Source organism: Lycorma delicatula, chromosome 4 (assembly GCF_047948215.1).
Source record: "Lycorma delicatula isolate Av1 chromosome 4, ASM4794821v1, whole genome shotgun sequence".
In the NCBI taxonomy this organism is placed as follows: Eukaryota; Metazoa; Arthropoda; class Insecta; order Hemiptera; family Fulgoridae; genus Lycorma; species Lycorma delicatula.
The window spans coordinates 157,177,813-157,199,221 of NC_134458.1; the positions used below are offsets into that span (position 1 = coordinate 157,177,813).

The 21,409-nt window shown below is 29.6% G+C and overlaps 1 protein-coding gene across 3 annotated transcripts; it reads left to right on the forward strand.

Annotated features, from left to right (window-relative positions):
• The first annotated feature begins 82 nt into the window (after positions 1 to 82).
• LOC142324013 (uncharacterized) lies at positions 83 to 21,165 on the forward strand. Of its 3 annotated transcripts, none has more exons than XM_075364564.1 (5): positions 83 to 1,432; positions 7,391 to 7,894; positions 13,195 to 13,257; positions 16,185 to 16,351; positions 20,920 to 21,165. In XM_075364564.1, exons 1-5 carry the CDS (start codon positions 567 to 569, stop codon positions 20,922 to 20,924), a joined length of 1,605 nt encoding a protein of 534 aa, XP_075220679.1. In that variant the 5' UTR covers positions 83 to 566; the 3' UTR covers positions 20,925 to 21,165. The 3 variants fall into 3 exon arrangements, with proteins under 3 accessions (XP_075220679.1, XP_075220678.1, XP_075220677.1); XM_075364563.1 differs by lacking the exon at positions 20,920 to 21,165 and adding an exon at positions 18,266 to 19,316; XM_075364562.1 differs by lacking the exon at positions 20,920 to 21,165 and having other exon boundaries at positions 16,185 to 19,317.
• The last annotated feature ends 244 nt before the right edge of the window (positions 21,166 to 21,409 follow it).

Sequence of the window (21,409 nt, forward strand, 5' to 3'; positions counted from 1 at the left end):
TAAATTATAGTAGACAAGAAAACAAGATCTAGGTCTTTCGTTAAACTCGATAATGAACTATCGATTTGTATAGCTGTCAGTACTATTGTCAATCGTTTGAATTTATATCTGCAGGTTATGGTTTAATTGAGAATTCATTAGAAGTAATTTGTGGGAGACAAAACGGACATTGGCTTTAAACCTTATGTGATATGAAATGGATGATTTTCGTGTTACACTTGTGTTAATTAATTATAGAGCAGTTGAAATTCATGAAAGTTAATCCTTATGTATGATTAAAATAAATTAAATGTACAACAAAATTATGTGGTTTCACGAACTTTTGTAGAGGTAAATTTTTCAGAAACCTTAAAAATGATTTTACGATTCCAGTAACTGCGTAATTTTCACAAATCGTGTGTTAATACAATTAAACAAGTAATTGCAGAATATTTATTTTTAACTTTTACTCATTTTCGTGTATTTTAATGCAAAATTAAACAGTCAAAATGTTATGTATTATGGAGATAGTCAGTGGAAGCACTTTGAGCTTGTCTAAACGCATGCATTATGGCTAAGATGATGAAATGGATAAAAAATTTAATGAAAAATGTACATGCCAACATACGATTGTTATAGATAATTTAATAGAGGGAGAAACACTTAACTTCTCTCTAGCTCTTTTAAAAGGTGAGGTATCACGTTTTATAAAAGATAATAAAACATTACAATTAAATTGTAATAACCATATTGTAATACACAATAGTGAAACAAATGCAACAACTTATTGGCCTGTTATAAAATTAAAATTTAAGTGCCTTGTTGAATTAACAAATGGTAAAAATAAAATTGTTCTGGAATTTTGTAATACGTCATTTGAAATAATTTTAAATTACAAACCAAGAGCAACAGAATATTTTGTTACACCAGTTTACATTATTTGTAAAAATCATGATGGAAGATTTCAGGCTCCAGTAAATTATGATAACTCAGTTGAATGTGCTTGTCGCAGAATTGTACTTGGATCAAAATTAATTCAAAGTTTAATTGCAGAAAAATTATTTGAAAATAATTTTGGAAGGAAAACATTTCAAATTGAAAGCGATGTTAATCTTAAAGCTGATAAATGTGTTCGATTCTACAGTAATCTTACTGTTGAAGAAGCAAGATCTATGGATCAAGAGGCTTTGTGGGTTTATTTTGGTAGAGAACTTATGAAGAGTGAACTGTGTAGTAATAAACGCAAATTTCTGGCATTTCTTTCGGCAACATGGTGGGATGGTTCTGATAATGGATCAGTTAAAGCTCATGCAGCTTTAGGGGGTGGTGGTTTAGCATTATTTGGAACTGCTTGTTTATACACTTGGCCAGAGCATGTAGAAGATGTTATAAAGTGTTTTTTGGATACAACTCCTGTTGATACACGATATTTGATGGATGACAGTTGTTTTAGGTAAGTTTTTTACTTATATTTTTTTAAATTTTGTTTGACAATATTAATTTATATTTAAAATAAATTGGTTGCCAATTTTATTGACAATAATTATTCCATTCATCCCTTTATATGTATTACAATCTAGATATGTTATTTTTGATCGTGTGTGAATTTGTCTTGAATACAGTTGAAACAGTTGAATTGATTTTCATAATTTAGGATTATTGTGCCTAAATAATAATAGTAACAATAATAAGAGTAACAAAGTAACATCTCTATACATATAATCAAAACTTCCCATAAAATAAAACCTGTAACAATTGAGAATTATAAATCCAGCAATAACAATGACTTTAATGGGAGTTAAAAATTTAGCCCAAGACCTTTTATCTTATCTCAGTCCGTGATCACAAATTTGTCCCTTTTTACAATGATATTTTCTTTCTTTTTAAAAATATTGGATTTCTAGATCAGCATGATAAAATTAGATTGACAGTTTTGTAAAATATGTAGCCAATATCTCACTTTATGAATGCTTGGAAGTTGTTATCAGAAATTTTTTCCAGAATTATAATACAGTCCTTTATTTAGTGGTGTTAAACCTAGCTTTGATTTTAGTAAATGCTGTCTGAAAGTAGTTAAGAAACCTATCTAGTTTATGGCCAGATAAGCCTATTATATTTTACTCCTTTTGTGTTATTTGTTTGTTTAATATGTTGGATTTATCCAATTTTGTATATTATTAAGTGCTGTATTGTTTAAGAGTGTTCTCTTGATTCAGTTTGTATGTACTAAGTGTGACAGCTGGATTTGTGATATATTTTTAGGAAAATTTATGTACGGTTTACCTAATTTCATATGTAGTGTGGCCATTGCAGTGTAATTCATGTACTCTTGGCAGCAGTGTTTATCGTGTGCTTTGTTATTATATACTATTATCATAATATTTTCTTTTCAAAATAAAATATACAAAATCATACAACATAATATTCATTATGTGATTTTTCGTAACTAATGCAAATCTCATCATACCCAGTTCTTAAATGAATATTATATATTAGTTTTCATTTTGTTATTATACATGTCTGTATGTATCTTGACACAACAGCCCGGCATGAGCTTTGGCCTCCTCCAAACTTCTCTATCTTCTCAACTCAGATTGTCAGATCTCTTGTTACATTCTGGAGCCAGCTCATTCTGAGCCTGCCTGTTTTCCTAGTCCTATCTATTTCCCTGTAGATTATTCCTTGTAGTCTTTTCTCTCATTCTTTCCTTGTGACCCAGCCAATCAGCTCTTTGTGACTTTATTACCCAACTATATTTTAGTGTTCCCTCTATTTCCTCATTTCTTATCCTACATGTTCCTTCAAAAACAGTTCCATATATTCAACTTATGTATAATTTGAACACCTTCAAGTCCTTAATATCTCTGGTATTTAATGCCCATGCTTCACATCTTTAGGTAACAATTGATCGAATTAACGTTTTATAGATTTTAATTTTGGTACTGCATTGATAATTTTAAATCTTATTAATTTAGCATTTGCGAAGTATGCACAGTTACCAAGCATAATTCTTCTTTTAATTTCCATGGGCATTTTTATTGTCACTATTAATTTCTGTTCCCAGGTATATGAAATTTCTGACATTTTTAAAAGTGTATACCCCTACTTTCATATCATTTCCCTTTCCTTGTGCTCCTGCACTGTTCGTCTTCAAATATTTGGTTTTTCCTTAGTTTATTTCCAGTCTAACCTTTTTTGTTTTCTTTATTTGTATCAATATGTCATTCAAGGCTGCTTCATTTCTTGCTGCCAGGACATCATCTGCATATGCCTGTACTTGCACCATTCTGTTTATTTTTCCTTTTCGTCTCATACCAATGTTCTCCACTGCCTTTTGAAATGCCAGGCTAAAGAGCATAGTCAAGAGCACACCCCCCTGCCTGACTCTGTCTGTTATGTCAAACTCTCTACTTGTTCTTCCATGGCTTAATACCACACCTATACATTTTTGGATTATTGTAACTCTAGGGGATTTAATACTTTTACTCTACTTATCCTGTCAAAGGCTTGTCTAAAGTCAATAAATAACAACAAATATAAACTTATTTTGTGTTCATAGAACTTCGTGGTTTGTTGTAGTGCAAATATTTGATCTTTGGTATCTCTATGAGGCCTAAGTCTGCATTGATATTCTCAAACTATTCCCTCTGCCAAACTGCTTAAGCTATTTGTCAGGACTAGAGAAGACTTTGTAGGTTACATAAAACAAAGTAATCTCTCAGAAATTGCTGCAGGTCAACTTGTCATCTTTCTTGTATATAGGGCTTTCTTCCAGTCTTTTAGCATCCTCTCTTCTCTCCAAATCGTCAGAATCAGTCTGTGTATCCACCTTGCCAGTTCCTCTCTTGACTTGTTTGCTGTATTGAGCTCTTGTATGCTTTCTAGCTTACTTTTCACGTACTCTGTTTTTCCTTCATATCACTTTATTAGCTGTTCTCCTAGTCTATTTATATTTCTCTTACTCTGTCTTGTTTCCTCTGGATCCTCTCTAGAAAAGCTGATTCTTTTTTAACACCATCTCTCTACACTCTCCATCAAACCATTCCACATTCCTTCCCATTCTTCTCTTTCCAATGCTCTCCTCTCCTGCTTTTAACACTGCCTGTTTCATGGCATTCCATATCCTGTCCACAGCACCTTGTTCTCTCTATATTCGTCTCTGGGCATCTTTGAGTTTTCCTTTCAGGGCATTCTGATACCTGTTCCCTCCTTTCCTCATTCATCAGTTTCTCTCTGTACCATTTTGGTCTTCTTTGTGCTGGTCCTGTATCAGTCATTGACATCTTTTGCAAAATTGCAGTTCTTACCATAAAATGATAAGAGTTACAGTTGAGGGCCTCATGTTGTTCATTTTTTATGGACATCAGCGTGTAGTCAGTTTGATTGACTATATTAGTTCCTGGCATTTTCCAGATACCCAGATGGATTATTTTATGTTCGAACATTGGTTTTCATTCAGTGTTTTCGAATATGGCAATTAACAATGCTTACTTCTCTGCCAGCTCTGCAAGCTTTCTTTGTGGAGTGTGTACTTTCCTGCTACTTCTGCTAGAAAAAGCTTCTTCTCTATCTGTATTGAATTCTCCCAACAACAGCAGCATATCATATCTTGGGACTCCGCTACACATCTGGTCAGATTTTCATAGATGGTTCCCTTTTCCTCTTCTACTACTTCTTCTGTTGATGCATAGGCTGAAATCATAGTTATATTCCTGAATCGCCCTTTAATTCATATTGTACATATTCGCTTTACCATGAAAGCTGTTCCATACCTGCCAGATCTTTCTTCGTTGCCACTATAATACAAGCTATAATTCTTTTTATCCACTTCCTATTAGGTCCTCTCCATCTAACCTTGTATAATGCTGTTATATAGAGCATTGTATTTCTTCATTTCATCACCTATCTCCATTATTTTCCCTGCTTTCAACATTATTTGCACATTCCATGATGCAGTGTTTAAAGTTTGTTTCAACTTCCAATATCATTTGTTTTTGACATCTATTTCCATTATCCATAATTCCAATTCTTATCCGATGCTCATTTTTTGGTTTCATAGCAGTTTTCGTTTTCTAGGATGGAGTTGCTAACACTATACCCAACCCCAACCTGGAGGACCAGTAGATTTTCTTCTGAGAGTTCAACTCTCCTAGACAAACTGTTTTTTCTCTAGCTTACCAAGCTTTATCTACCTTGGACTTTATTTGGGTTATCACCGTATGCTCATTCGCATAGGGAGATTTTTGCCATGGACCAATTCTTTTCAAACTTGGTTGACAGGTACTATCTTTGGGGGATAAAGAATGTATTATACAAAAATTGAAAAAAAGGAGGGGGGTGTTTTGGCCAAAATAGAATTTCAAATATTTACTGGGCACCAGCCAAAAATTTTGCTTGAAAACGTTGTAGTCTTTTTTATCAAGACATAACAAATTTTTATTTAATATAAAAATTAACCCCCAAAAATGACTATATAGTTTTCTCTATTTAGCTGTATCTTCCTTCAGAAAAGGAGTTAATGGGAGTTTTTTACATCTACATTTTCTACATCAACAGGCCTTCAAACCACTATAAACATTTTTGGTCCATTCCATTCCAGTAGCCTGTGGTACCAAAAAAGTCTCTTTTATTTATTTTAAATTTAGATCCATCTCGCAAGTTACTTATTACATTTAAAATGTAAAAATCTTAATTTTTTGATAGCCCTTACCCTTTAGTATTTCTTGAAAAAAGAAGTTAGCCAAGTTTTCATCTGCTTCCCTGAAAATTGCACCTTTGTTTATATAAAACTATGGTTGTATATTTGTATTTTTTAAACAATTTACAAAATTTCTTTTTTTAAATTTATTACTTATCACCATTTAGGAATTATTTTCTTAAGAATTAATTTTATCCAAATGCTTCATCCAATGCTTTTAATCCAAGATGTTGTTTCAAAGTTATTCATAGGAAAAACAGCTGGCTTACAGAAACTTATTCAAAGTGTGGAAATCATATTTCAAAAGGGGACCATATTTTTGGAAATTTTCGTATTAAACATGCCTTTTCAAGATTCTACTAAAGCATCAATAACCTTTCATGATAAACCTACATAACTGTTGTAAAGAAAATAATAAAACTTCCTTACAAAGGATCGAAAAGTATTATATATAGTTTTTCTCAAATTCAAATTTAAGGAAAACAGTATAAAACAAACTATATTTCAAAGTCAGTCAGTTGAAGCTGCTGCTGCCCTGTTAATATTTAATATTGATATCAAGCAATATTAAATTTAGTAGCATGTTTTAAATCTGTTTTATATATATTTTAATTTTACTTCCTTTAACAAAAATGTTTAAGTAAATTGCTTTTTATTGATTTATATTATATTTTTGAAGTTAAAAATATTTGGTGACAGATTTTTTATTCAGATCCGATAGGAAGCTGCATCCCTTGTTTGGGGATATACTCTTAGCTTGTTAAGTACATGTATTGTCAAGCCAGAATGTATTTTTACTTGTTTTACTTTAACTCGCAATGTTTTTTCAATTTTCAATTTTTTTTCATGTTTGTCCTCAAATCTTGCATCCTTAATTTAACATACTTCCTTACCATTGCCAATTGATAAAATTTTTTACAGTTACTAAGGTTGGGTGACAATACAATATTACACCATTACTTTTGCAAACACCCCTCTGTCGGGGGGGGGGGGGGGGTGTAAATTAAGGGTGCAGATGTAAAAAATTGCAAAATCTGTAAAATGGGTGTGTGGGATTTTAAATCCAAATTAATCTACTAATTAAACTCTTACAATGTATGATAATAATTTGATTAATGCATGACTAAAAAGTATAAAGCAAGTTTTTAAAAATCTTTAAAAATTTGTGTAATATTATTAATTTGAATGGCCAGGAGCTGTTAGCATTAAAATATAACTAATTCCTCAGACTATGTATCTCTTGCACGGGAAAATTAAAACTTAAACAACTGCATCCCTCTGACATAATTATAATATGTGACAGAAGTAAGTGGTAAACAATAGAAAAATTAATTGTGATGAACGAATATTAATTAAATATTACTTCAAAATTTTACCTCAAAACATTTTCAGCTGTCTTTGCAGCTAACCTAAATGGTGCTGCTATTTTTACACTAGGATCAGTTTTATACTTGTGATTTCTTAATGTATTAGAATGTGTATTAAGATATGGTCCTTTTTTTGTGTAAGTGTAGCTGTTGTAAAGTTTGCAGATCAGTGATTATACATAACAAATGTTGATGTATGTTTGTTATATCTTTGTTTAGAATAGTATCCTGTTTGACCAGTGTAGTGAGCTATCTGATTAAATTGAGGAGTTTTATTATAGTTAAATTATAATATTGTTATTAATTTTATAAACATCTTTTAATGAACATTTAATTTTTATTTCAGGGGAAATTATGGTGGTTGCTTCAGTACAACATTGGGTTCAGTTTGTCATGAATTAGGTCACACATTTGATCTTGGCCATTCTAAAGATGGGATCATGGGACGTGGGTTTGATAATATTGGCCTTGTATTTTTACCATTAGCTCATTATTTCCAAAATCATCAGCAGTGTATGCAGTATACAACAGTCCAGTTAATAAGTAAATTAAATGTTGAATGTTTTATTAAATCTCCAACAACAATAGAATCTGCAAATAATGCAAATTCAGATGGCTCTTGTTATGTACCAATGTTGGCAACATCATCACCATCATTGTCATTGTCTGCAGAATTAATTAACAACCAAAGTCCTCGTCCTGCTTATAGTACTAAAAATGTTAATAGTAATAATAATAATAATAATTCACGGTTTGTACAACAGTCTCAAGCAAGTGGAAGTAATAATGGTTCTATTGATGATAAAACTCATTGGTCTCCTAGTTGTGCTGCATTACTTGCTTACCATAGGTTTGTATTTCTTAATTTTATTTTCACATTTTTTTTTATATCTTTACATGACATGCTAACCAAGCATTCCCAAAATTGTATTACGGCAGAAAAACTGCTATGTTCACTGTTCTGTGATTGAGGTAGATACTTCCTGCTTGCTTTACCTACAAATCTGTAGTCTCAGATTCCATTGATTTTGTGGGAGGAGTAAGGGTAGAACAAATAATGAATACTAGTTTTAGTACAGTTCTCAGAAACTTCTAAATTTAATTTGTAATATGGCTTTTTTTTATTCTTATTTAGTCCTTTCATATCAACTTTTAAATTTAATCATTCTCAGTCAGAAGATTATTTTTATTTTTATAATTTTATTATTTGATTTAATGTAATATGTTTGCTTTTTCATATTGGTAGTACTCATTTTTTCTTATTATAATATGTTTTAACTCAATATAGACTTTTAAAATTAATTATAGTATGAGTGAAAGTAAGGGTACTTTATTTTTTTGTTGCAAAATTTAATTATACTTATATCTGTTTATTTTAAATAGTAGAATCAACTTTTTTTTATTATCTTTCCTCTTATTTTTCTTGTTTATTAAGATTAATAGTTTTTCATTAGTAATCTTATCTGAATCTATGCCAAAGAAATATTGTTTTAATATGTTATTTTATTACACTTTCTTAACCATTTAATGAAAAAATAATTACATATTTTTTTAAAATGTAAATGTATTAATTTAAAATGTAAACTTTTGTAATGGCTGACTAAATCATAAAGTGTTTTTAATAAATTTACTTCAAAACATTTTCAGCTGTCTTTGCAGCTAACCTAAATGGTGCTGCTATTTTTACACTGGGATCAGTTTTATACTTGTGATTTCTTAATATATTAGAATGTGTATTAAGATATGGTCCTTTTTTTGTGTAAGTGTAGCTGTTTTAAAGTTTGCAGATCAGTGATTTGTGCCTAAAATGGTCAGAAAATATTGAATCTGTATTGCTGTATGTTTGTTATATCTTTGTTTAGAATAGTATTCTGTTTGATCAGTGTAGTGAGCTATCTGATTAAATTGAGGAGATAAAAATCATTTTGTATAAATTTTTGTTTACACAATGTTCAAAAGAGTAGTAGTAAGAAATAATGTGCAAACAATTAAAAACAAGGTTTACTAAAGATTAGTGAATTAAACAGCTGTTGCTCACTATGTAGGAAAATGTGCTAATTTGGTTGGGTTTTTTGCAGATCTAGTTGTTCCATGATCTCTTTTATCAAAAAAACACAATTATTGTTATATAAAATTTCCAAAGAATGTGTGTACGTACGTGTGCATTTTTACTTATTTTTTTGCTTATATTTCCAGATGTAATGGACCACTTTGGATAAAATTTGGCAAGTGATTTCTGTTTATGAGGCATGCATTGATGCTATTTAATTTTGGTCATAATCGGTCAAGGGGGCAAGGAGATTCGAACCTACTCCCTTAGCCAAGAAGCAGGTCCCCTTGATGAGAATCTGCATCATAATTTTTATTGACGTATCTCAAAACTTTACTTAGAAATTGGATAAATTAATGCCCCTTTGGTAGTTAAGATTCTTTCTGATAGTGTTCAGTCTTATTCAAACCCTCATAAAGGGATGGGGGGAAAAACACTTATCTTTTTTTATGATTTTTCTAGACTCAAATTCTCATCCTTATACTGAGTCATTGCTTTGCATCAGCAGTACAAAGTGTGGGCCAGTCACAATAAGTTTTTCACAAATGATTAATTTATGTAATGGATTGGTTATCTGACTAAAAAATACAATTAAATACTACAGCATTAAACTAAACTACATATATAAATCATTAGAAACAAGAAATCAAACTAAATTATATTGTTTTGTAGATGAATTCAACCTGATTGTTCTTCTCAGGAAATATCTTCTAAAAATGTGACAGTCTATAGTCACTTCTCTTAAAATTTGCCAGTGTCCAAACGTAACAGTTTATGTAAGTCATGGAGTTTCTTTAATAACCTGTCATTCTTTTCAAAGTTCTTGTCCTCCTTTCATCACAGGATACTGGAGGAAAGTCAGTTTAAAGTTTGACTTTATTTATTTATTAATTTATTTAGTAAAAATAATTTATGAAGAAGAAGAGGAGCTTGTCTGTGCTCATGAGCTCAAATACTTTGTAAGTAAGGAATCCTGCGGGAGCATCAGCAAGCCATTCCTATTATAGCTTACAAACTTGCTCTGAAATTAGTGTGCTGTAGTAAACTGATGCTCACAAGCAGTACTGTATATAATTTATATTTATTGTATTACTTTTTTATTAGTGAATTAAGAGGTCCAGCTTTATCTGGTAGTTACTTTGGCTGTCAGGCTTATTTTGCAGATACCAAATAGGAAAAAGTCATTGAGTAGTTCTACAGGGTGTCCCATGGATATCAAGGATGTACTGATTATAAAGATCTATACTTAGCGTGAAGAATCTATCAAGGTCAGACCTGCACTCACAGATTGATAAAGGAAAAGTATGGTGTGAAAGATGATCAACCCATCAAGATAGTTTGCAGTCATGTCCACAACCATAATATCATCTTATTTTTCATTTTAATCATCTGATTTACTTTATTACTTACCCAATTCTTGTGATATTTTATAGATTTAATTGATTAATGTGGCATATAAAAATGATTTATTTGTTTGCTTACTTATTTTCAAACAAAGTCCTATTACCTGAATGGACATTACTTATACTCAGCTTTCTGTAAACTCCATCATTTCAACTGATATAGTCTATCTGTCTTCTGTGTATGGCAGTGCTGACATCTTGTATCCAACAAATCCTAGGTCATCCTCTCTCTTCTCTTGTATAGCATCCATTCAAAATACTGTTTGGAATCATATCTTCTGCTATCTGTTTCAGATCCTATACTTGTATTAATAATCTGTACATCTTATCAATCTAATTCATTTCTTACTAGATTCTGCCCCAATTTATTTTCTCTTTTATTCATTATTCCCAATAGATCTTTCCCTATTTTGAATTTTATTGATCCACATAATTTTTTATGTGCTCCCTACTTTTCAAAGCCGTGCTATTTTATGTTTTTCTAAGTTTTATTACCAAAGACACTAAATTCCATACAAATTCTTATATTTAAAGAAAATGTTTTTCTAATTTTAAGATTTATATTTGTTACTTGCAGATTTCTTTTTGTATGAAAGCCCTCCTTATTTGTGCAGGCCTGAAATTAATGTCTATTTACTTTGTTCATCTTTTGATATTTTACTACTTAAATAATTTTCAGGAACTACTAGTATATTGTGTTAGTAATAAATTCATGCCATTGTATATATTTTTTGTTTGCTAAAAAGAAAGGTATTGGTGGATCTTAAATTTTTATTTTCAATCTTCTTCATCTTTTGTGATTTTATGTTTTCTATGTTAATTCATCCATCCAGTTATACTATGTCTCTTATTACTCTGAGGGATAAGATTAAACCTTTTTTTTAGCACAAGGAACAAAATATATGATGCTGCTACAACTTTTCATGGTGAATAGAGATATATAAATAGATTTTCTCCATTGCCTACCATTTTTTTTTTATACATAGTTATACTTTGAAAGAAATGTAAGAATTTACATGATTGAGGGCACTCGCTGTTCAACTTAACTAAAACTGGTAATTTTTGTTTTCCTTTGGAATAGATAATTTGGTACTGAGATCCAAACCATTTTTATCTTTGCCTTAACAAAGTTTGAAAAGCACTAATTTTAACAGAGCAGAGGTAGAAGAATCATTTCTGAGTTAATTAGTGGGGATGATAACATTTTTTCAGTCCAGGTGTAAGTACTTCAAGCTTTGAGCATTCCTTCTTGATGTAATGATTTGACTTGTATATTGTCCCATTCACTCAAAAAGCAACAAAATTTAGTGTAGCTGAGCTGCATACTCATTAATAATGCAATAATTTTTAAATCATAACTTATAGACCAATGTACAATCCTACTTGTATTGGATTTTTTCTAGCAGGATTTTTATTTTGTCATTTGTTTATTTTATGTTAGATTTTTATTTTATGTTGTCCATAAGTTAATGACACAAGGAAATTTATTGCCATTGTGTGAAAGGACAATCTTTAAACTAGTTTCCAAAGAATCGATGAAAGAAAGTCTTCATTCTGTAGAGTTATGTTTATGGTGAAGTGCATCCCTGACAGCACAAATATTGTTTACAGTACACTAAATTATCTTCTTTAGAATATAAATCTTGAAACTCTCTGAGACAATTATGAAAGAAACACACTTTAGTGTCAGTTTGGGAATAATTCCAGCCTGTGGCCTATATCCCAAAAACTCAGCTTGTTTCTTCGATAAGTTTGAATCCCAAACAAGGTCATTTAATTCACCTACAGTTATCAGATGAGGTCCAAGGGAAGAGGATCACTTCAAATATAGGATAACCTCACTCCTCAAGAACTTCAGATGCTACCTCGTATTCTGATTCATCTTCTAAAGTTAGATATATGTAAGGATGTGGTACAGGCAAATTCTCTCATGGTCTTATGGTTCATGCCACACAATTAGTTTGGCAAAACTCATGTGGTGATTACTTCTGGCCCACTCTGTCTGACATTTCACCCAGGCCGAACAGCAGATATGACGGACCTAGTTCTTTTTTTGATTCTCAGATTTACAAACAAAATATAGTTCATAATATTTTTTGACTAGTAGAATCAAACTTTAGCTTTCTTTAAACATCAAATTCACATACACACACATGCGTAATAGAAGTTATCCGGATCATTTATACACTGACATAACACACTTGACACAGTAGCTGTAAATCACAAAACAATAAAACCACAGGATGTGCATACAAAATGAATGTTTAAAAATACTGGTGTGTTAATTGTGTTCATAAATAAATTGCCTTCATAATATTATGTTTGTATGCCACCCACTGTTAGAAATCATTTGAAATATTCTTTTATGTACATAAGTTGACCCTAAAAAAATACATAGAATTCTACAAAAACAGTACGTAAAAAATGTTATCACACAAAAACTGTGAGTGATAGAAAAATACTGCTTGCATCTTGAAGTCAATATAAAAAGTTATATTAGGAATACAATAAAACTTTTATGAGCAAAAACTGTGTTTTTTAATATTACCCTTGGGCTCTTCATCTGTTCTTAAATTTTAAAAAATCTTTCACTGAACTCAGAAAAAATGAAAAAAAAAATTGGCTACAAAGATAAGTGAAATTATATATTATTGTTGTTCTGATTAGTGGTTATTTTATGTTAATTTTTATTTTCAGATGGTTTAACAGTGAAAGTGAAGCCACACTGAGGAAAGAAGATATTAAATATGATAAATTGAGGTACAATTTTCTTTTGCTATTGTTTATTGTAAGTCAAATAATAATTTCTATTTTTCTAATAACATTTTCAGCGATTCAATTTTCAGCCTAGAATTAGGTGATTCAAATATGTTTACATACTTTTGAGTAAGTATTTCATTAGATGTTTATTTCAAGGAAAATTACATGCTAACTCCCTTTTTTATTAAAATTATGTAATGCATGTTTGTTTTATTGCAATAAAAATCATGTGGATCAAATTTATTTGCCTAAAGTATATATTTTTAACTATATTTTTATCTAATAAGTATTTCATTTGGTCCCTCTCCCAATTATAGAAAAGAGAGTTATAGTTGGCAATGTGAGGATCACCCTATTTTAGATTCTATACTGACCAAATGGTAACGGATACTTCTCTGTTATATGCCTTCCACCACATTTTTTATTCAAGGAAAATTACATATTAACTCACTTTTTTATTAAAATTATGTAATGATGTAACTTTTGTATGTTGAATGACATAAAGTGATGATATGTAGTATCACTTCAAAAGGGGGTCGGCATCATCTTCTAGCTGCCACCACCAGAGAAATTTATCTGAATAGCCATCTCATATTGCAGTTGCCATACCTAAGTTCCATTTGTTGTTCTTTTGCCAACCTCCATAATCACTTGATAGTTTGTGGGTGTATCCCACAACCTGGTCAATTAAATTTTTGGAGATTATTTACCAATTGTGTGTTTTAGCAGTAGTTTCAGGTGCCATTATCCACATTATCCAGGATATTATTATTGTTCTTGATGCAATGTGTTGAAAAATGATCACCATTAATATTTATTCTATTTAGTTTGGTTGGGAACACCAAACAAGGAATATTTGTTTAGCGATATGTGCCCAAGTGGCACTGGTGTTGCCAACATAATTCCAGCTTGCAGTTATGGACTCATCAATTTCCAACCATTAACCAACACCACTGATGACTACAATATTTTTCAACAATTTTGATGCACAAACATAAGTAATTGTAATGATTGATTGAGTTACTGTGGTTCAGACTGAGTTCATGTTTGCAAAACTTAATTTTGGTCATCTCAAATGACCACCCATAAATGAACATCAACATCAACATCATTGCATTTGGCAAATAAGATCCTTATGATCACAACTCCTTTTTAAATAATAAGTCTTTGCAGCATTCAAATTTGCTGCATCCACAGCATTCACTGTTTTTTGAAATTACTTAAACTACATCATGTCCATGTTCACAAATTTTGTTTCCCAGCAATATTCTGTACGGTTGCAGAAAGTTAATAGTGTTTGTTTTATTGCAATAAAAATCATGCGGATCAAATATATTTGCCGGAACATTTTTGCAGTTTATATCTAGAATAGCAATGAAAATGATAGGCAGCTATCATGAATAGAGTAAAGTAAAGAGCAGTTGTAAAAAGAAAGATAAGATAAGCTGAAGTAAAATTCATTCATAAGTAATAGTGTTATTTCATTTTAATTAAAGAAAAAACAATTATAATATGTAAATTTTTTGTCAATAATAATTTACATACAATATTTAATTTCTTTAAAATTAAAAATTTACTCATATTATGTGTTGTCTCTCAGTTTTTTCCATCATAATCAGTAAAAATTCATGAAAATCTGGGTAGCAGGATTGTAATAGAAAAGTACCTAGATAGATTTTAGGAAAGGTTGACCAGCCGATAAAATTTTCAGGAATATTATAGAAAAGTGAACAGAAATTAATAGTGATACATACCTTACTTTGGTAGACTTGAAAAGTTGAAAGTTATGATAGATATTTGCAAGTTATGCCAGAGATTAGAAAAGAGATACTATTTATAAAGTCTGATTCGAGTAGTACATAATATTCAGGATGAGGATTGCGATTAGAATCTATGATGAAATGACAAAAATATTTTATATAAACCTAATTGTGTTAACCAGTATAATCTTTTCATACAGATTTTTAATAGTTACTTGTTTAATTATGGAAACAGCAAGTTGCTATTGAGAATGAGATTAAAGAAAGTTTCTTCCTTAACACTGTTACATGACCATGATAATATAATCATAGAGAAAATTGAAAAAAATCGACAGAAAATAAAAGTGGTAGCATATTTAAGCAAAAATCCAATTCAATAAAAAATATTTAATGGTAATAAGTCTTTGAGCAGAAGAGCAGATTGACATTTCTTGTCATTTGGGATATGATATTATTTAAGAAGAGGATCAATAGATTTGATGTGATTTTTGTTTTTTATAAATAAGATCTTTAAAAAAAAATGTCTAGCAAGAATGCACAACTTAGAATACATACTGTGATAGTATTCTTATCGCTATATTGAAGTCGGTCATAGGAACTTGGATGACATGGTTAAGAAAGATGAAGGCTGCATAAATGTAATTTCTATGATCTGATTTTGAAAGATTGAATTTGTAGTACTGACACCAGGAACAGATTTAAAGAAAAGAAATTATTTTTGGGAAGTTATAAAGGTATAGAAAAAAGATGGGTACATCATATCAATAGAATACCAAGTGAGTGGATTCTGGTTAATGCTCTACATTATCATTCATTTAGTAGAAGTTTAGGGAGACCCAGAAAAAGTGGGTAAAATATGTGATCATGTGAGGAAGAAGAATTAAGTTGTTAATTATTAAAAATTGAGGTATTGTTTGTAAATTTCTTGCTCATTACTTGTTTATTTAAAAAGATTTTAAGAGTTGTTCTAATTTTTTTTATTATCTTTGCTTATTAAGAAATATACTTATAAATAAATTTAGCATCAGTTGGAAACATTTTCATTTTGTTTAATTTATCATAAAACATGTAAAACTAAATAATCAGATTGACTATTATAAAATAAATTAATATATCTTATGTTTGTTTTTCTTTTTATGTGTTTATCCTTTTTGCTATTTGTTCCAGAGGTGTTGTTATGTCAAGTGCTGGAATTAGAGTTGTTGAATTACGCGGTGAGAATGGTCTTATATTACATTCCTGGCAGTTTACTACCTCAAGAATAAAACATCAATTAGTTGTTCCAATGCAAGTAGCTGGCCGTGCCGAATTGATTGTTATTGAAGATTCATATGGTAACATACTTAAACAAGAATTAAAAGTTAATCCACATTTAAATCGTTAACATTTGTATTATGTATTTAGCACTGACATAGTGCCTTTTATTTCATAGGCTTAAAAAAGGAATCTTAATATCTTATTCCTAAATTAGCTAAAAAGCCTAGAAATTTTAATATGAATGAACATTAAAGTGTCCATTTGTTTTTGTATTGTTAAACTGCTTAATTTGTTTACTCCTTTTTTATATAATTTTATACTCAGTATTAGAAAATTGAAATTTATTTCTATTATAATTATCAAACCATTTACCAGTAAACATACTTGTGTTGTGTTTAGTATCATTGTGAGATTAGAATAATAGAATAGTATATTTTTTCAATGTAATTAATGCTTATATGTATAGAATTGTATTTATTTGTTAAGTACATTTTATAAATAATGTTCCTTTAAATAAGATTAATTTTTTTTATTTGTTTATTTTTTATAAGTACTGGTGTCTATAATATTAGTTTTGGAATGTTATAATTTATATATAAAAGTTAGTTCTGTTATACACATACACTCTTGATCAACAATTATGCTGAAGAACTCATGTAATGGAACATCTTATTCTTCTTATTGATATCACCTCAAATCTGCTTACTTATATTTTAATGAGAAAATCGAAATTGATCTCCACCCAACCACAGCTATAAACAACATTCTTTATAAATTACAGAAAAAAATCAAAACACATCTGGTAACATATCAACATTCATTAATCAATAGTAGAACAAAACTGTCAACATTTTTTCAAGAATATTACTGTCTAGCTTCCAAAATTACCAATAAATACATCATTATAAATCAAATTAAAATAAATGTTCAATAATACAGCAACCTAACAGCTTTCTTTTAATTATTTTTATGATCTCATCACATATGTTGGACGTTTGTCTGTGGAATATGAAAGTGATATTTTGTAGCATATGAAAAATGCTTTACCTGACGGATTTGAACCAGAACTTACAGATGAAAGGCCAAGATGCTACCATTCTGCCATGGAGATTTTCTGGCTACCTGTGACTTTATAACATATAAATTAAACTACAATGATTACACTAAATAGTACTTCATCATGATGTCTTAATGCATATTTATCTGCTGACACAAAGAACATATACAGGCACTACATTCAACAACAATCAATTTTTACAAATTACCAAAATGATCAGAGCATAAAGGATTTAGACAAATTAATGTCAATTTTAACATAGAAATAAAATGATTAATTCCATAGCATTAAAAGAGACAATAAATAATTTCCATGTTGCTTGAAATTATATCAACATTTATAATTTTTAGAAAAAACCATTTGCTAATAAAATTAATTTTAAAACAACAAAAAAATAGTGTAAAATAGTCAAAACAGAAAGTATGTTTCTAATATTATAGCAAAGCAGGTATGTATAAAATAAAATATGGAGAGGAATATTGTAAGAAATTATACATAGGAATGACAAACAGAAACTTTAAAAATCAATTTGAGGAACATTTACAAGTTTACCGTTATAATAAACAAAATCTAATTATGCTAATTTTATTAACCAATCTTTTGCGATATGATGAAGGTTAATCAGTTAGCCATTCAAAAGATAACACAATCAATAGCGTTGTAGAGCATAAAAATAAGATGTCATTAATCACCTATGGAAAAACGTTTCTTCAGAGCATAGTCATCGTTATTTTAATTAAACATACGTTATTACTGCAATTAAACAAAACAGAGTGCAATCGGGTACTCCTAAGGGCATTTCTTTTAAGAAATATTGATAATGGTATTTTAGGTTATTGTTAAGATTGTAGTAAAACAAATTCGGTGTGTTGTAAGATATATTATTATGTTTATTAAGATTTTATTGTTATTTATTTTTTTAATTTTATTACAGGGCTTCTGAAGAAGAATCACAATTTTTACTGAACTAGGAACTAGTAAGTTGTAAGTTTGTGTATGCGAGATATTTATCTGTATTTGTAGGTGTGTATATATATATATATATATATATATATATATTTAAATTCTCAGATATATGTTTTATATGGACACCATTTGTAACATGTTAAACTATTAAATGATTCTTTTATCCTTATCAATTTAATAGGTTGTAGGAAAGCAACTAGGCGAAACATTTCAGTGAACGGCCTTCTAGGAGATTTAATCTTTTCTGTGCTACCCATTTCCTGTAACTTTTCAATTCATGCAGTTAGTTACTAATTAATTTTTTGGAATTACTCTACTACATCTTTTTTATAAATTTTTGCAGTATCTGGAAATCTAGACCACCATAAGACCCATGATGCTTTTGAATAATTACATATATATTTCTATATAAGTGTATGGTGAAGTTTTTGTTGCAAATCAGTTGTTTGACATCTGAGTTTTGTTGTTGAAGGTTCTGAGGTTCAAATCTTAGTGATAGTTAGTTGCTTTTATATGGATTTGAATACTAGAGAGTGAATATTGGTGTACTTTGATGGTTGGGGTTCAATTAACCACATGTTTCAGGAATGGTTGGGCTGAGTCTGCACAATTACACCTCATTTACATGTCATGTCATACATATCACCCACATCTCATTGGAACATGAGGGAGGTTGTTTATTGTTCACTAGTTGAACAAACTGCAACATGCACATTAGGAAAAGAAAAAATCATTCATTTCCATGAACCAACAAAATTTTATATTGCTGCCAATGTAAATTTTATAATCTTTCCTCACTAATCAAAAAATTAGCTTTCTGGTTGGAAAGCTCTTTAATTGTTGAATGTTGTGATTCTTTTTCAGAAAATTATATATATGTTTTTGTTTTGTGTAGAATTTGTTTTTAAAATAATATGCAAAACATAATATTTAAAATACACTGTGTATAATTTAAACTGTATTGATTTTAGTAATTATTTAGTGAATAAACTGGATTATAAAATCAAATAGTTTTTGTTATTTAATAAAAAATAATTTTTTTATTCTGATTGGTTCATAGTAGTACTTTAAGACACAATATATCTTGTACATCTTTGTAAGATAAATTTTATAAATAAAAATGAATTATAAGATAAAAAAGAAATATAATTAAGTCCATATTAATTATTTTAAATATAAAAAATGAAGTAATATTAGTATATTAAATATACAAAAAAAAAAAAAAATTTGTAACTGCAGAATAATTAGCAATTCAGACAAAATTTAACGTAAAGCAACAGGTGCTGTCATCTTCTAGTTTATCCTACTACCACTAGCATTCCAAACTTCATTGATCCACACCCTCTCATTTTCTGTTAGTCACCATTGTTATGGAGTTAAGTTCACTAGTATGTTAATGCGTCTGAAAACGTTATCGTGATGAACAAGATAATTTCCTTTTCAATATTGTGATAGGAAATGAAATTTGGGTACATCATTATGACCCAGAAGATAAATGGTAGACTGTCCAGTGCTGGAACTATGATTTGTCACAATAGAAAAAATACAAAAAGAATTAACTAGCAAATAAAATGTACTTTTAAATCATATTTGTTTCATTTGATTATCTTTTTTTCATTTGCAAGTTATGAGTGACTGTACATTATATTTCAGCCCCCTCCTCATACTTTTTGATGAGCTTGGCCTTATGATATGGACCAATATATTTGGCTTAATAAAGGAGATTATGAAAAATCACTTTATTTATCATTTTTCCTAATAAGTATGACATAGGATATTTGTTCTCTGGGGAATGGTTATGCCAATTTCACGGTCTCTGTGATTTCCTATCAGTTACGTATAATCATTATTCATATGAAAAGACTAACATTTACAATAAATTCTATGAACTTCATTAAAATAAAGATTCTGTTAGGATAAAATTTAGTAGGTTCATTAAAAAAATTAATAACCCCACCGGGTTGGTGTAGTGGTGAATGTGTCTTCCCAAATCAGCTGATTTGGAAGTCGAGAGTTCCAGCGTTCAAGTCCTAGTAAAGCCAGTTATTTTTACACGGACTTGAATACTAGATTGTGGATACCGGTGTTCTTTGGTGGTTGGGTTTCAATTAACCACACAACTCAGAAATAGTCGAACTGAGAATGTACAAGACTACACTCATACATATCATCCTCATTCATCCTCTGAAGTATTATCTGAACGGTAGTTACCGGAGGCTAAACAGGAAAAAAGAGAGGTTCATTAAAAAAAAAACATAAATTTTTTTAATCCTTTTTTTATTTTTGATTGCTGTAACATCTGTTTTATAGGAACATTTTTATTGGTCAGAATAATGACATTCCATCATGGTGTTTTGGAATTTTGTGCTTTTGAATCTCTATTCTTTGGCCTCTATTAAATTTTATGTATCGGGAACATTCATTATGAATAAGTCAAAAATTAAAAATGACGAAAACTACTATTACTGCTCCTCATTTTTTAATTTTGTATTTAGACATTTTTTGAACTGTTTTTGAAAAATAATGTGAAGCCAATCCTGGCATGTTAATGAAAAAAAGGCCAAACACCTTTATGTACATACATCTGGAAATTTCTATAACACTTTTTTTTTGTTTTTTCAGAATAAGAGGATCTTGAAACATCAATATTTGCAATAAATCTGATACCCAAAATTTTGATCAATCGTTATTCTTCCCTTATACACAATAGTTATGCTACTACAGTAGTACTAGACTTATAGCCAGGAAAGTATATAGGATTATAATAAAATTCTTTTAAATCAGATTTATTACTACTATTAGTTTTTTTGGTGAAATTTCAGTAAAAATGTTTCTGTTCTCTATAAATTACAATTTTTATCTAACAAAAAAACAGAAGCTTACGAATTGTTGTCATTACATAAAATATCTGAAAATTGCAAATCATCAAATAAAATAACTAAATTTGAAAAATTTATTTAATTTGGTTAAAGTAATTTGTGAAGTTATGAAAATAAATAAATAAAATGAAATATATGTTAACTATTGTTTTGAGGTGCTAATAAATATACAGTTATTTAGCTCTCACTATGTTGACCATTGCTGAGACACATTACACTGTATCATTTCTCTT

What these genes read in the sequence shown, in the direction of transcription:
- LOC142324013 (XM_075364562.1), top strand. Translation starts at nt 567, where the DNA reads ATGGATAAAAAATTTAATGAAAAATGTACATGCCAACATACGATTGTT. An exon ending in ATGGATGACAGTTGTTTTAG is followed by an intron (nt 1,433 to 7,390) that starts GTAAGTTTTTTA and finishes TTTTTATTTCAG; the next exon opens with GGGAAATTATGGTGGTTGCT. An exon ending in GCATTACTTGCTTACCATAG is followed by an intron (nt 7,895 to 13,194) that starts GTTTGTATTTCT and finishes TTTTATTTTCAG; the next exon opens with ATGGTTTAACAGTGAAAGTG.